The 16,287-nt window shown below is 33.9% G+C and overlaps 1 protein-coding gene across 3 annotated transcripts in view; it reads right to left on the reverse strand.

Moving 5' to 3' along the window:
• Positions 1-16,287, reverse strand: part of Baz1a (bromodomain adjacent to zinc finger domain 1A) — a 117,886-nt gene that overhangs the window by 43,900 nt on the left and 57,699 nt on the right. For all 3 annotated transcript variants that reach the window (XM_071607829.1, XM_027929501.2, XM_027929502.2), the window contains 6 exons: positions 15,830-15,964; positions 13,341-13,440; positions 6,444-6,610; positions 4,259-4,354; positions 3,373-3,511; positions 1,365-1,511 (listed from right to left, as the gene is read on the reverse strand). In XM_071607829.1, the coding sequence (XP_071463930.1) occupies positions 1,365-1,511; positions 3,373-3,511; positions 4,259-4,354; positions 6,444-6,610; positions 13,341-13,440; positions 15,830-15,964 (784 nt within the window). The remainder of the gene's footprint in view (positions 1-1,364; positions 1,512-3,372; positions 3,512-4,258; positions 4,355-6,443; positions 6,611-13,340; positions 13,441-15,829; positions 15,965-16,287) is intronic.

Consider the following 16,287-nt stretch of genomic DNA (forward strand, 5'->3'; position numbering starts at 1 on the left):
AACTAGGACTTCAAAAATTATAAAATTTATCTGTTTAAATCCTGAATTAAATATAGCCTTATGTCTTGTATTAAGGTCAGAACTTAATCAATAACCCTCTTAGGTTATTTGCTATGATATAAACAATGGCTAAAAGAATATTTTCATTTAATTGACTAAATTATCTGAGAAAACAACAGGGGTTATATTGCTAAAATGGCCAAGGGACCCATGGTGATTATGCTCAAGCTGGACACTAGGGCAACCAACATCAGATGCATACTCATCAATACCCTATTGCTTCAGGAACCAGACATAAAGAAAGATAAGCTCAAATTGTCTAAGGCCAACGAAACTATCAGAATGGAGAAATGCCCCATTTTTTTGTACCAACATTTTGCTATTCAGTTGTTTCTGAGCAGTTATTTCTTTTCTTTTTTGGTACTGGGGATTGAACCCAGGGACACTTAACCACTGAGCCACATCCTCAGCCGTTTTTTATATTTTATTTAGAGATAGGGTCTTGCTGAGTTGCTGAGGCTAACTTTGAACTCTTGATCCTCCTGCCTCAGCCTCCTGAGCCTCTGAGATGACAGGCATGTACCACCATGACTGGTACTCCTAGCAGTTATTTTTTATTTTATTCTTATGAAATACCCTTGTCATTTAATCAAGCTTCTGGTCCTAATCTTCTTATGTTGGATGTTCACAGAGTATTATTCAGGAAGCCAAATCAATCTCTGAATATAAGTGCTTAACCTTTCCTCTGATCAAGGTAAATACTAAATGAAACAGTGAACATACGGTTTTAAAAAATAAAAAAAAGATCTCCTTTGAGAATTATTCCTATATTAACATACCAAAAGACTCTAGATATTTAAGATCACAGAATTTAAAGAGCAAAATTTGTAGTTCAAACTAGTTAAATAAAAGTGAAATTTTTCTTAACTCTGTTCTAAAAACTTTCAGATCTGAAATAAAATCATAAGTAGTATTTTTGACTTCAAGTATTAATAATAATTCGTTTTTCCTAAGATGGAGCTAACAAAAATGAGTGTTATTTAATATAATATCTTGGGGATTACAGATACTAGCCAGTGAAATCTGTAATATTCCTAATCATAGGTAAAAATCTAAAGGAATGAAAGCAAAATAGATTGTGGGAAGATGTCTTTAAGGTCACTGGAACCAGATTACTTTAAAGTAAAGTTTTTATAAAATAACAGGTAAAATGTTGTCAGTATTAGTATATGACCTGGTATCAGGTAACCTGAATAACTATATTTTCTAACTGTAAAAGCCAAGTTAACTTTAAAATAAACTTTAAAAACTAGTTTCAATATAAAGCTACTATGGTTCAATCAGCAATAATATTGAATTCTGACCTTTGGTGTCCGCATCTGTTATTTGCTCTTTGGCTACTTCCTCTTCTTCTTCAGCTATCGCCTGGAAGATTGCAGTCAGGAAGAAAAAAAGCAATTCACATAGTGGGCCTTCACTGTCATTTCCTACAAGAGCTTCCTCTAACACTTCTGTGAATAAAATGTTTAAAATGAATTTAAAGTTTTATTCATATTTGAAAAAACAACTCAACTGGAATAATAAACATTTAATCAACAATAGAAAGCAGGGCCAAGTATTATATCCAAGTAAAAATTTTTAAATATTCATAATGATTACAAATAAAATACAATAAAATCATAAGTCAAAGTTACTATTTTCTCAAGCAAGCCAAAATAGCTTCAACAGACCAATATTTCATTCAAATTTAAATGTGAGGCGCAAATTCAGGCACTTTACAGATTATAATTTTATTCTGACTATGCAAATATTTGTTATTGTATCCCACTGTTCTCAAAAGGTATGTAGGACATTGTTGTTCACTAATTAGTGCATAGGAAAGGTAATTATTAGCTTTAATTTTTTTTTTTAAAGAGAGAGAGAGAGAGAATTTTTTAATATTTATTTTTTAGTTTTCGGTGGACACAACATCTTTATTTTATTTTTATGTGGTGCTGAGGATCAAACCCAGCGCCCTGCACATGCCAGGCGAGCGCGCTACTGCTTGAGCCATATTCCCAGCCCAGCTTTAAATTTTAATCGCAATATTGTGTTCAAGTGTTAAATAAATGCTTCTTATCTAATTTGTCTTACCTATACCAGCACTGTTTAAACCTTTTTTATCGGTAAGGGATTCATATCTAGCTCATAAGGAAAAACTGAAGAATTTCAAAGCCCCCCTGAAATTTATTTATTTTTTTTTTTTTGAGACAGGGTCTTGCTATGTTACCCATGCTTGGTTCAAATTCATAATTCTCCAGTCTCAGTCTCCGGAGTAGCTGAAATGAAAGGTGTCTATTACCATGCCTGGCTTAAGAATACACTCTTATTAAAACTGAGACCATAATTATAATTCTGTTTTTTGAGGGTTCCTATGTGGATTTTTTTTTTCTTTTGGTATTGAGAAATTGAACTCAGGAGTGCTTATTCGCTAAGTCCCAGCTCCAGCCCCAGCCCTTTTTCTTATTTTCTATTTTGAGGCAGGGTCTCATTATGTTGCTAAGGCTGGCTTTGAACTTGTGATCCTCCTGCCTCAGCATCCTCAGCCACTTGGATTACAGGTGTGCACCACTGCTTCCTGCATGCATACATGGATCTTAATATTTTGTCTATTGAACAGCTAAAAATTCAAAATTAGACCTAAATCCCTCCTTAAACTCTATTATAAATGTTTATACAAAGTAAAAGTATGTAAGTAGACAGGTAAGCAGAATTACAAATCAAAGGGAGGCAATCATTTGTCAGTAACCATGCACATACCACTCTCCACTCAAGTAGTGGAGTCTATTTCTCCAACCCCTTCAGTTCCAGGTGGCCTGTAACTGCTCTGACCAATGGAATGTGGCCTAAATAATACTGTGCTAGTTTCAGGCCTAATCTTTCAGAGGGCTGGCAGTTTCTGTTTTCTTGCCTTCTGAACCTTCAGCTGCCACATAAGTACAGAAGAAATGGAAGGCCATGTGAAGAGAACTGAGGCATCAGACATGTGCATTAAGAAGCCATCTCAAACATCTATCCAGTTAAGCCTTTGGATGATTACGATCCTAACTAGGTAATAACATGAGAGAACCCAAGAAATAATGGAACAGTTAAGTCTAGTGATCTTAAGAACTTTGAGAAGTAGCTTGCTTTTTAAAAAATATTTTTAAATTGTCAATGGATCTTTATTTTATTTATTTATATGCAGTGCTGAGAATCAAACCCAGTGCTTCACACATGCTACGCAAGTGTTCTACCACTGAGCCACAAACCCAGCCCCAATAGCTTGTTTTTCTTAAGCAAGTAATGAAGGGTAAATTACATAACATATCAGTATATAACTAGAGTACTTGCCTAGGGTTACGCCCTCAGGAAATTCATCTTGAAGATCAAAAAGTTCCCCAAATGCATTAAGGAACTCCAAAACCATTAGAGCATCACCAAAGATTTCAGGAGGTAGTCTAGTTTTCACTGGAGTTGGTTCTGGAAGTTCCTGCAAGATTAAGCAATTTATATAACTCTTGAATCAAGTATAGGTAAATACAGTATACTCTTTATCTAATAAAAATTATTCTATATAAACTAGCTGTCTTTAATAATCCTGGATGTTTATTATAATCACCTTTGGAACTCTTACAGATTTCATGGACTTCCAACTTTACTAGCAAGGGACTCTGAGAAAAAAATATTATTCTTCCTAAAACTGAGAATGTAATTTTAAGCTGAAGTAAATTTCTGACTCTATTTCCTAGCTAAGAGGACCTTTTAATCTAGATTTTGAAGTCAAATTAGTTATGCAAATGTTGTCTTCAGTGCAGTATCTCCTTATGATATGAAATATAATCCCAACAGACTGATTTGGAAGTGCTTCCTTATAAGCTGGGAATGAGTTTGGTTTTAGGTACTTAGGTTCTTCTGGAAAAAGGCAAGAATCTGTACCTAGTAATCAGCCTTAATGCATGCCTGGCGACAGCACTTACCAAATTGTCAAGGATCACAAAAACTGACAAATTATTTCTACAGAATAGTAATTATTATCAAAGTTGTTTTTTTTTTAAACAAAGCACTAGCAATGCTACCTTGGAACTCTAAGGCTGAATATTTGCTTAACTGGTTATTTCCTCTCAGTTAAACATAAAGAAAAGAGGTCACTATTAAATAAAAGAAACATTTCATCAGCAAAGCCACATACAACATATAAAATACACATGTGCCAAATATCATATAACATGCTTTTTACCTTAAGGTCATCACATTCCATATCTTCTCTTGGTTTACTCCATTGTTTTAGGTATTCCATATATTTTCGCTTTTCTTCACGTAATTTCTCTCTTTCCTAATTAAAAAAAGGTTAGTAATAATTCTTTAAAGAAATTTAATAAGCTTGAGATCTTGTTAGAAATACAAATACTTGGGCCCCACCCTAGGCTTACCAAATCAGGAACTCTGAGGTTAGGAGTAGCAATTGGTTAACAAACCCTTCTGGTAACTTCAATGTACATTAATGTTTTAGAACCACTGGACAGAATAATACCTATTAAGTAATTCTACAAAGACCAAAAATGCCTGGTACATACTGGTTCCTGAATAAATATTAATTTAACTTCATACTGCCTACTCACTACTTGAATTGAATTACATCCTGACAAAGTAAATTAACATTAGAATACTTAAATAAAACCTCCCCCTTCAGTTTATAATACATTTGTTATTTTCAAGATTAATTTGAATCTGTTAAAAGCCCAGAGACATGCAGGGGAACATAAGTAAAAGCAACAATAATATTATATAGTTCATGGACTTCTCTTTCTTATAATCCAGGCTATTTCTCTTGTTCACTTGGTCTTTTGTTGAAACCTTAACTTCTTTGTTCTGATATTTGAAGCTGCAAGGTAAATACTGTAAGGTCTCTAATAAAGCAGCACAAATAAAATATTTCATCATTATTTTCCAGTAAACATTATTAATATACATTAAAACTATATTCTAACTTTGAATTTTAGGAACATGAAAGATAACTATGCATTTATCAATTTTTCCACATAAAAGGGCTAGTTAGAGAACTTATTAACTGTGCTTTGAGCAGTCTGCTGTAAAGTTTTTCTCCTAAAAAACAATTCTTACAGGACATAATACGATGGGCATTCTCATTCATTGTTGCTGAAAGTGTATAAATAAGCCCATGTTTGACAAATACTTAGCTAAGTATATATATAGAAAGTATTTTAAGTGTTCTTAGCCTCTGACCTACTATTCTACATATTAATTCAGGGGCAGAGCAAAAAACAAACAAAAAAGAAATTTGGATTTATGAGAAAAAGACTATAAAGTGCTTAATTTTAGTTATTTGATGAATTATTGGGCAGTCACTAAAAATTCCACTTTAGGTTATTTAATAATATGAAGGAATGTTTATAATAAATATTAGGTGAAAAGAGAATATAAAATTATAAATGGTAGGTGCTCTAACTATTTAAGACCTTGAATAAAGACTGGAAATTAATTCAAGTGTTATTTTAATTCCATCCCTAAGTGTTATCATTAAATTACAAGTGATTCTTATTCTCTACATTTCCAGAGTAAAGTTTGTATTTGGCGCTTGACAGCACACTAAGAACCTATTTGAAATATTTCAAGAAACTATAGGCAATTTAAATGAATACAGTGTATAACCTGATCCTCTGAGGCTAGTTGTGGATATCCCAAAAATCCGCCTATGAAAATGCCTAAGTTGAACAGAACCAGCTACAGACTTTTGTTAAGAAATATCCACCACTGAAGACTATAAAGATTTGCTGGAATACCCTATTATTATACACACTTAATTTTTCAAGGAGGATAAGAACACCATAATAAATTCTTACTGATCATAGAATTTATTTATTTTAGTTTTTCATTAATGTAGACAGGGTCTTACTATGCTGACCAGACAGGCCTTTAACTCTTGGGTTCAAATGGCTCTGCTGCCTTTCCCCTATATGTAGCTAGGACTACAGGTATGTGCCTGATTTGAATTTACTATATTTTATCACTATTTATTTCTTTTACCTTTGAAAGTTTCATGCATAATAATTTTCCTAAATTTGGAATTCTAAATAATGAAGATCATTTGGGTTGCACTTTAAGTTTTAAGTGAGGCATAAAGACATGTAGAAATATATTGAATCTTGCAGGGCACCTGTAATTCTAGCTACTTAGGAGGCAAGTTCAAGGCTAGCCTTGGCAACTCAATGAGACCACCCCATTTCAAAATAAAAAGTATAAAAAGGGCTGGGGATGTAGCTCAGTGATAGAGATCCACTGGGTTCAATCCCCAGTACCACATGAATGAAATTAGTAAAGTATTTGAAAATTAACCATGAATTTAAATATGTAAAGTAATATTACTATTTGTAGGAGCACAACTAATATTCTAAAATAAATACCTTTTCTCTTTCTATTTTAAGTCTCTCTTTTTCCTCTTTTTTCTTTAGTCTTTCTTCTTCAACAATCTTCTTCAATTCTTCCCTCTTTTTCTCTTTATCCTCCTTTTCTTTCTTTTTTGCTTCTAGGGCATCTGCTTTTTCTCTTTTTAATTTAGCCTTTTGGAAAGCTGTGGAGAAGGTCAAACTTAAAAATGTAAACAGGCAAAAACAACATTTGGCATTTTTTTAAGCAACAAAAAAAGCCCTGACATAATTTATGGTTAAATGAGATTAGTAGAGACAAAATTCCTGAAGGGAGTCAGCAGATAAAAGATTAAAATGGGAAAAGCAAATTGGGTAGGTTTAAGACAAACTACAGTACTGGGACAAACAAATCCTTCCTTTGAAAGCCCTGATACTCAAACTGTTGTCTAAAGACAGGGCAAGGTAATCATCTTGTTAAAAATGTAGAATTTCAAGAGATCCAAGATGGCGGAATAGGGGAGGTCCCGTTTCTGGCTGCTTTGTGGCATGAAACCAAGAAAGTAGACAGGGAACTTCTCCACAAGGTCTCGCCTAGATGGAATATAACATCTGAGAGAGTGGAAGAAGACCCCTATACAGAGGATTTTCACAGAAATCACCAGTGCTGCAACCACCCGAGCAGAAATCAGAGCCTCTGTGCTTGAGTTAAGTCTCCGGACTTCGGACCCAAAGCCCGCAGGTCTAGCTCACACAGGGCTCACAAGCGGCTCACAAGCGGCTCACAAGCGAATCGCTGAAGGGAGTGATTCTGCAGAACTCCAGAACTCCAGACTGCGCTCTGCTGCCACACAGGTCACTCAGCCGCTATCTATCCACAGCTCCGCCTAGCTCCGCCCAACTCAGGAGACACCCTGGCACTGGAAACAGAACAACTTCATCTTGGAAAAACTTCCTCACCATTTTTTTGGTGGGTGTGGATACCAGATGGAATTGCCATCTGAGCAGGAGAGATCTTGGAACCCTACAAGAGCACTACAAATCTATAGGGTTAAAAACAAGAACACACCAGATCCACAGAGCTGGAAAGGAAGACACATGAGCAACATGAAAAGAAAAGGGAAGAAAGTACCACAAACAAATCAAGGCAACACATCATTAGAAGCATTGGCAGCTACAGCAGAAAAAAGGACAGAGAAAGATTTCAGGATACACATGGTTAAAATGTTTTGGGATCTCAAAGACATAAGAGAACAAATACAGGCAGTGAAAGATCACTTAGACAATGAGCTACATAAACAAATCCAAGAAGCAAAAGATCACCTCAACAGGGAGACAGAGGTTCTAAAAAAGAACCAAACCGATATCCTTGAAATGAAAGAAATAATAAAGCAAAGTAAAAACTCAAATGAAAGCATCACCAACAGAGTAGACCACTTAGAAGATAGGATAGGATATCAGACAATGAAGATAAAATAAATCATCTTGAAAAGAATATACACCACACAGTGAAAATGATAAGAAACCACGAGCAGAACATTCAAGAAATATGGGATAGCATAAAAAGACCAAATTTAAGAGTTACTGGGATAGAGGAAGACATAGAAGTCCAAACCAAAGGAATGAACAATCTATTCAATGAAATAATATCAGAAAACTTTCCAAACATGAAGGACGAATCGGAAATCCAAATTCAAGAAGCCTACAGGACACCAAATGTACAGAATCACAACAGATCCACACCAAGGCATATAATAATGAAAATGTCCAACATACAGAATAAGAAATTTTAAAAGCCACAAGAGAAAGGAATCAGATTACATATAAGGGAAAACCACTTAGGATAACAGCAGATTTTTTAACACAGACCCTAAAAGCTAGAAGATCCTGGAACAACATATATATAATGGGTGCCAACCAAGAATCTTGTATCCAACAAGATTAAGCTTTAGATTTGAAGATGAAATAAAAACCTTCCACAATAAACAAAAATTAAAAGAATTTATAGTTAGAAAACCAGCACTACAAAACATCCTTGGCAAAATATTTTATGAAGAGGGGGCTGGGGTTGTGGCTCTGGGGCTGGGGTTGTGGCTTGGTGGTACCATGCTCGCCTAGCACATGTGAGGCCCTGGGTTCAATCCTCAGCACCACCGAAAAATAAATAAATAAAGATATTGTGTTCAACTACAACTAAAAAAAAAAATTCATGAAGAGGAAATGAAAAACAACAATGAAAATCAGCAGAGGGAGGTAGTACACTAAAGAAAAACTAATAAAAGTGGAAAACCAATTCAAGTTAAATAATAAAAATAAACAAATATGGCTGGAAATACAAACCATCTCTCAACAGTAACCCTAAGTGTTAATGACTTAAACTCACCAATCAAAAGACACAGGCTAGCAGACTGGATTAAAAAAACAACCCAACAATATGCTGCCTCTAGGAGACTCATCTGATAGGAAAAGACATACACAGACTGTAGGTGAAAGGTTGGGAAAAATCATACCATTCACATGGACTGTGGAAGCAAGCAGGGGTTTCCATACTCATATCAAATAAAGTAGACTTCAAGCTAAAATTAATCAAAAGGGATATAGATGGACATTATATACTGCTCAAGGGAACTATACACCAACAAGACATAACAATCATAAATATATATGCCTCAAATAATGGTGCAGCTATGTTCATCAAACAAACTCTTCTCAAGTTCAAGAGTCAAACTGACCACAACACAATAATCTTGGATGACTTTAACACAACTCTCTCTCCACTGGATAGATCTTCCAAACAAAAGCTGAATAAAGAAACTATAGAACTCAATAACACAATCAATAACTTTAACTTAACTGACATATATAGAATATTTCAACCTGCATCAAGTGGATACACTTTCTTCTCAGCAGCACATGGATCTTTCTCTAAAATAGACAATATACTATGCCACAAAGCAACTCTTAGCAAATACAAAAAAGTAGAAATACTAACAGGCATTTTATCAAATTATAATGGAGTGAAATTGGAAATCAACGAAAAAAATAAAAAAATAAAAATTTCTCCATCACCTGAAGACTAAACAATATGCTGCTGAATGAACAATGGGTTACAGAAGACATCGAGGAGGAGATTAAAAAAATCATAGAGGTAAATGAGAACATAGACATAACATATCGAAATCTCTGGGACACTATGAAAGCAGTACTAAGAGGAAAATTCAATGCATGGAGTTCATTCCTTAAAAGAAGAAAAAGTCAACAAATAAATGACCTCACATTACATCTCAAAGCCCTAGAAAAAAGAACAAAAAACCAGCAGCAAAAGCAGTAGAAGGCAAGAAATAATTAAAATTAGAGCTGAAATCAATGAAATCAATTTAAAAAATTGACAAAACAAAAAGTTGGTTCTTTAAAAAAATAAATAAAATTGACAGACTCTTACACGCTAACGAAGAGAAGGAGAGAGAGAACTCAAATTACTAGCATATATGATGAAAAAGGTAATATCACAACAGACACTATAGAAATACAGAGGATAATTAGAAATTATTTTGAAATCTTATACTCCAATAAAATAGAAGACATTGAAGGCATCAACAAATTTCTTAAGTCACACGATTTGCCCAGATTGAGTCAGGAAGATACATACAATTTAAACAGACCAATTATCAAGTGAGGAAATAGAAGAAGCCATCAAAAGCTTACCAACCAAGAAAAGCCCAGAACCAGATGGATACATACCTGAGTTTTACAAGACCTTTAAAGAAGAACTAATATCAATATTCTTCAATTTATCTCAGGAAATAGAAAAAGAGGCAGTAATTCCAAACTTATTCTGTAAGGCCAACATCACCCTGATTCCAAAACCAGGCAAAGACACATCAAAGAAAGAAAACTTCAGACCAATATCTCTAATGAACATAGATCCAAAAATTCTCAATAAAATTCTGGCAAATCGAATACAAAAACATATCAAAAAGATTGTGCACCATGATCAAGTGGGATTCATTCCAGGGATGCAAGGTTGGTTCAACATACAGAAATCAATACATGTAATTCATCACATCAATAGACTTAAAGATAAGAATCATATGTCTATCTCAACAGATGCAGAAAAAGCTATTAACAAAATACAGCATCCCTTTATGTTCAAAACACTAGAAAAACTAGGGATAACAGGAACATATCTCAACTTCGTAAAGGCTATCTACGCTAAGACTCAGGCCAACATCATTCTAAATGGAGAAAAATTGAAGGCATTCCCTATAAAAAACTGGAATAAGACAGGGATGCCCTCTTACACCACTTCTATTCAACATAGTTCTTGAGCAATTAGACAAAAGAAATCAAAGGGATATTTATAGGAAAAGAAGAACTTAAATTAGCAATATTTGCAGACGATATGATTATATACCTAAAAGACCCAAAAAATTCCACCAGAAAACTTCTAGAACTAGTAAATGAATTCAGCAAAGTAGAAGGACATAAAATCAACACCTATAAATCAAAAGCATTTCTGTATATCAGTGACAAAGCCTCTGAAAAGGAAATGAGAAAAACTACCCTATTCACAATATCAAAAAAAAAAAAAGATACTTGGTAATCAACTTAACGAAAGAGGTGAAAGATCTATACAATGAAAACTACAGAACCCTTAAGAGAGAAATCAAAGAAGACCTTAGAAGATGGAAAGATCTACCTTGCTCTTGGATAGGCAGAATTAACATTATCAAAAGGACCATACTATCAAAAGCACTATACAGATTTAATGCAATTCCAATCAAAATCTCAATGGCATTCCTCATAGAAATTAGAAAAAGGAATCATCAAATTCATCTGGATAAATAAGAGACCCAGAATAGCTAAAGCAATCCTTAGCAGAAAGAATGAAGCAGGTGGCAGCGCTATATCAGACCTTAAACTATACTACAGAGCAATAGTAACAAAAACAGCATGGTATTAGCACCAAAACAGACTGGTAGACCAATGGTACAGAATAGAGGACACAGATAATAATTACAACTATCTTACGTTAGACAAAGGTGCCAAAAATATGCACTGGAGAAAAGATAGCATCTTCAACAAATGGTGCTGGGAAAACTGGAAATCCATATGCAATAAAATGAAATTAAACTCCTATCTCTCACCATGCACAAAACTTAACTCAAAATAGATCAAGGACCTAGGAATTAGACCAAAGACTTTGTGTCTAATAGAAGAAAAAGTAGGCCCTAATCTTCATCATGTGGTATGAGGCCCCAACTTCCTTAATAAGACTCCTATAGCACAAGAATTAAAACCAAGAATCAATAAATGGGATGGACTCAAACTAAAAAGTTTCTTCTCAGGAAAAGAATCTGTGAAGTGAACAGAGAGCCTACATCCTGACAGCAAATTTTTATCCCTCACACATCATATAGAGCACTAATCTCTAGGATATATAAAGAACTCAAAAAGCTAAGCACTGAAAAAACAAATAACACAATCAACAAATGGGCCAAGGACCTGAATAGACACTTCTCAGAAGAGGATATACAATCAATCAACAAATATATGAAAAAATGCTCATCATTTCTAGCAATCAGAGGAATGCAAATCAAAACTACTCTAAGATATCATCTCACTCCAGTCAGAACGGAAGCTATTATGAAGACAAAAAACAATACGTGTTGGAGAGAATGTGGGGGAAAAGGCACACTCATACATTGCTGGTGGGACTGCAAATTGGTGCAGCCAATATGGAAAGCAGTATGGAGATTCCTTGGAAATCTGGGAATGGAACCACCATTTGACCCAGCTATCCCTTTCCTTGGACTATACCCAAAGGACTTAAAAAAAGCATACTACAGGGACACAGCCACATCGATGTTTATAGCAGCACAATTCACAATAGCTAAACCGTGGAGCCAACCTAGATACCCTTCAGTGGATGCATAGATTTAAAAAAAATGTGGCATATATACACAATAGAATTTTACTCAGCAATGAAAGAGAATAAAATCATGGCATTTGCAGGTAAATAGATGGTGTTGGAGAAGATAATGCTAAGTGAAATTAGCCATCCCCAAAAAACAAATGTGGAAAGTTTTCTCTGATATAAGGAGGCTGACTCATAGTGGGGTAGGGAGGGGGAGCATTGGAGGATTAGATGAATTCTAGATAGGGCAGAGGGGTGGGAGGGGAAGGAAGAGGGCAGGGGATTAGCAAGGGAGGTGAAATGTGATGGATACATTATCCAAAATACATGTATGAAGACTCGAATTGAGTGTCAACATACTTTATATATAAATAGATATGAAAAATTGTGGTATATATGTGTAAAAGGAATTGTAACGCAAAAAAAAAAAAAAAACCAAAGTACATGTATAAAGGCATCGATTGGCGTGAACATACTCTATATACAAAGATATGAAAAATTATACTGTGTATGTATAAGAATTGTAATGCATTCCACTGTCATGTATTTAAAAAAATCGATTTATTCTTTGAAAAAAAATGTAGAATTTTAGCCCTCACACAAACCTATTAATTAAGAACCCTTATTTTTTTTTAATATTTTATTTTTTAGTTGTAGATGGACACAACATTTTATTTTTGTGTGGTGCTGAGGATCGAACCCAGGGCCTCACACGTGCCAGGTAAGCATTCCACTGCTGAGCCACAACCCCAGCCCAAGAAGAACCCTTATTTTAACAAGTCTTTTAAAACATTGCTTCCCAAAACATTCAAGTTTGGGAACCAATGTTTTAAAAGACTATGCGAATCAAACATAATATGTTTATAAATTCTGGAAATTCCTACTTCTGAGATGTTATCTGAGGGTAAAAAATACTTACACTGGAAAAAAAAAAAAACCAGAAATATGTCTCCCACTTGGGCCCACGAGAAATATTCTTTCTTGTTCTAAAGAGTTTAGAGGGACATATTAAAACTCACCCAGTGTCTTCATTTCTTCTTGTTTCAAAAATTTGTCTCTTTCTTTAATAGCTTTGTTCCTATAACCCATGATACTCTGTTTATTAGTAAAGTTGTCTTCCTAAAAAACAAACCATGAAACTAAACTTATAAACCAGAAATTTATATAAACTGATGGTCTGCCTGGATCTTAACTAAGTAAGAATAAAAAACAAAATTTAAAAGTCCACAAAAAGATACCTTCTCTTCATACTACAATGAGTTTTTTACTCTAAAGTATGACTGAACTTTTAATAACTCCAGTCAGAATAATACTCAGAACATAAGTTAATACCATAGCTCTATGAATCACTAGAGTATCATCCCAGGAAAAACAACCGGTAGTATACAGTCTTGAAATATGCATTAGAAAAACAAAAATCCTCCAGATTATTTTATAAACTAGATAGGGTAAACACCAAATATGAAAAAGACAGAGAAAAGACATGTCAGAAACATTTTTGTGGCCACTGTTAAACAATGTCAAAATTTTACTTTTACTTTATTCCTTGTAAGAATGTCTCTAAATTGCTTAACATGTATAATATTCTTATTATGTTATAAATATAATAAAACAAATAATTCATGTGAATATTTGAGTACTTCGCATGGATCAGGCACAATACTAATCATAGTGAAAAACAAGATATAGACTTTGTTCCTTTCCTTATTGATAGTTTAGCAGGTAAGTCAGATCTTAAATGAAATATAGAACGGCTTGTTATAGCTGAAGTTCAATGTTTTGAATAAACACTTTCCAAATCTAAAAATTAGGCTAAATTCTAAAATGGAAAGACTAAACAGCCAAAAAGACTTAAAATTAAGTTGGTGTTAGAAAGTAAAAGTGGTAATGAATGATTCTAACTTTAATTATCTTGTGAATAATAGTATCAATACCACTGCATCATCAAAACAAGGGACCAGTTTTGAATTCCAGTTAAAATCCCAGCTTTTATATTCTCACTTTGAGAATGTAATCTTTCTTCATTTATAAAATGGGATCCTGCCTATTTTGAAGAGCTATCATGAGGCTTAAAGAATATACACAATAAATTGTTTGATATAAAGTAGGAATAAAATAAAAAGTAGTTTATTATATTGAAAATTAGTTGGAAGAAGGAAATAAACTTCATCTAGGATAGATGTTACTGAGAAGAGTGACATAGCCTAAAGGAAAGAAAAACAGAATTCCCCAGCTAAGGTTTTTTTATCAGGGAAGAAGTAAGAAAAAATCTTGTTTTGCTTATTCCTCTTATAGCACAAGCAACTCTTTTGACCACTTAACTGAAGCCTGGAAATGATTCTGAAAGACTCCTCAATAAATTTCTAAATCATGCTGACTGTGCTGCAAACTATACTTAGAAACAGTGAGAATCTAACTGTAAATGATTATAACCATTAGCAATCCCTAACTAGCAGAAGAGAATAAACAGAATTCATAGAATAAGGGTATGAGAAAATAAAAACACAGAAATGGAATTAAAGGATTAGAATAATCCAAAATAAATTTCCTTCAACTTAAGACAGCTGCATTGGTTTCTTAGTTTGCCCAATTTCAGAAACTTTCATAGTGTCATTGCTCTCTGAATTGAGAAATGGCAATGACTTGTGGTAGAATAATTCCTTACTGCTAGGGAGTAAGCACAGAATTAAACACATCAACCTATATTGCCTTTTCCCCTTTTGTTCTAAAACTTCTTAGGGAAGATTTACTTCACATTCTGAGGTCTTTCATTACATACATTGAATCAGTACATTCTTATTTGCTTGAATTTAGACCACCAGCTTTTGGTTAAAAACTATTTTCAGCCTGTACATAAAACAAATAATTAAATATTTAAGCAAGATGAATATTTTTATGAAAAGAACATTTTAGAACCACTTTACAGAGAAATTAGAACCCCAAGACTAACTACAGATTTTTCTGCCTCATTTCCCATTACATTCCTTTCTGTACTAACAGATCAATCATACTATATATATTCACTACTCAGTGATGCCCTACAAGAGTCCCCAAATCCCTTGTGATCTTTTTTTCATACCTCAAAACACCTTTCCCACTTCTTTGCCTAATCATTAGAAATCTTGTATACTGTTTAGCTCAAGTATTATTCCTTAAAGTACTCCATAATTTCCTCCAATCAGAATTTTTTTCTCTTTACATTTCAATCTCACAATTTAGTCCCTACATTTCATTCTGCTTTACATTTCAGTAATTGGTTATATGCTTGCTTCATCTTGGCAAAAAAATTCATATGGCATGAAAACAGTGTATAATTCACTCTTAAAGCCTCTCCAAACCTTAAGGCTGAGCAGCTATCAACACACAGTTCACACACATACATTTTTCTTGTGTACAGTAATGGTTTTCTTCTTATAGACTACAGGGTGACAGGAACCAAACACTGCTCTTGATTCTGAATAATGTTTCATTAGCAAGTAAAATATAGTTTTAGCCTCTTCTCACTTACTTGACTAACAGATAGTCGCTTGGGAGGTCTCCCTCTTCTTCTGTTAGCAGGACTGAAGATAAATGTAGGTGGATCATCAGGGAAGAAATAGGAAAAATCTTGTTCTGCTATTTTATATGCTAAGAGAGATGATGGCTTCGTAAAAGAAAAAAAAGTACAATAATAGCACGTTAGTAAACCGTAAACCATGTACAGTTACCACTAATGTATCACATTAATTACTACTAAAGTGGTTATAAAGACCAGGCTACAGACATTAGAATTTCATGTGTTACTGTATAGTGATACATTTTACATTTTAGTTGGTTTACTTTTGATCCTTTTCTAAATTACATTATTAATCAGTCTTACCAGAAAGAAAACTACACTTCAAAGATTACCATAAAACACCAAGAATGTTTTTATCAATTTGCTTCACACTCTATCACTGAAATAAATGTCCAGCCCTTTTTAATTTT

This window comes from Marmota flaviventris, chromosome 2 (genome assembly GCF_047511675.1).
Source record: "Marmota flaviventris isolate mMarFla1 chromosome 2, mMarFla1.hap1, whole genome shotgun sequence".
Taxonomy (NCBI): Eukaryota; Metazoa; Chordata; class Mammalia; order Rodentia; family Sciuridae; genus Marmota; species Marmota flaviventris.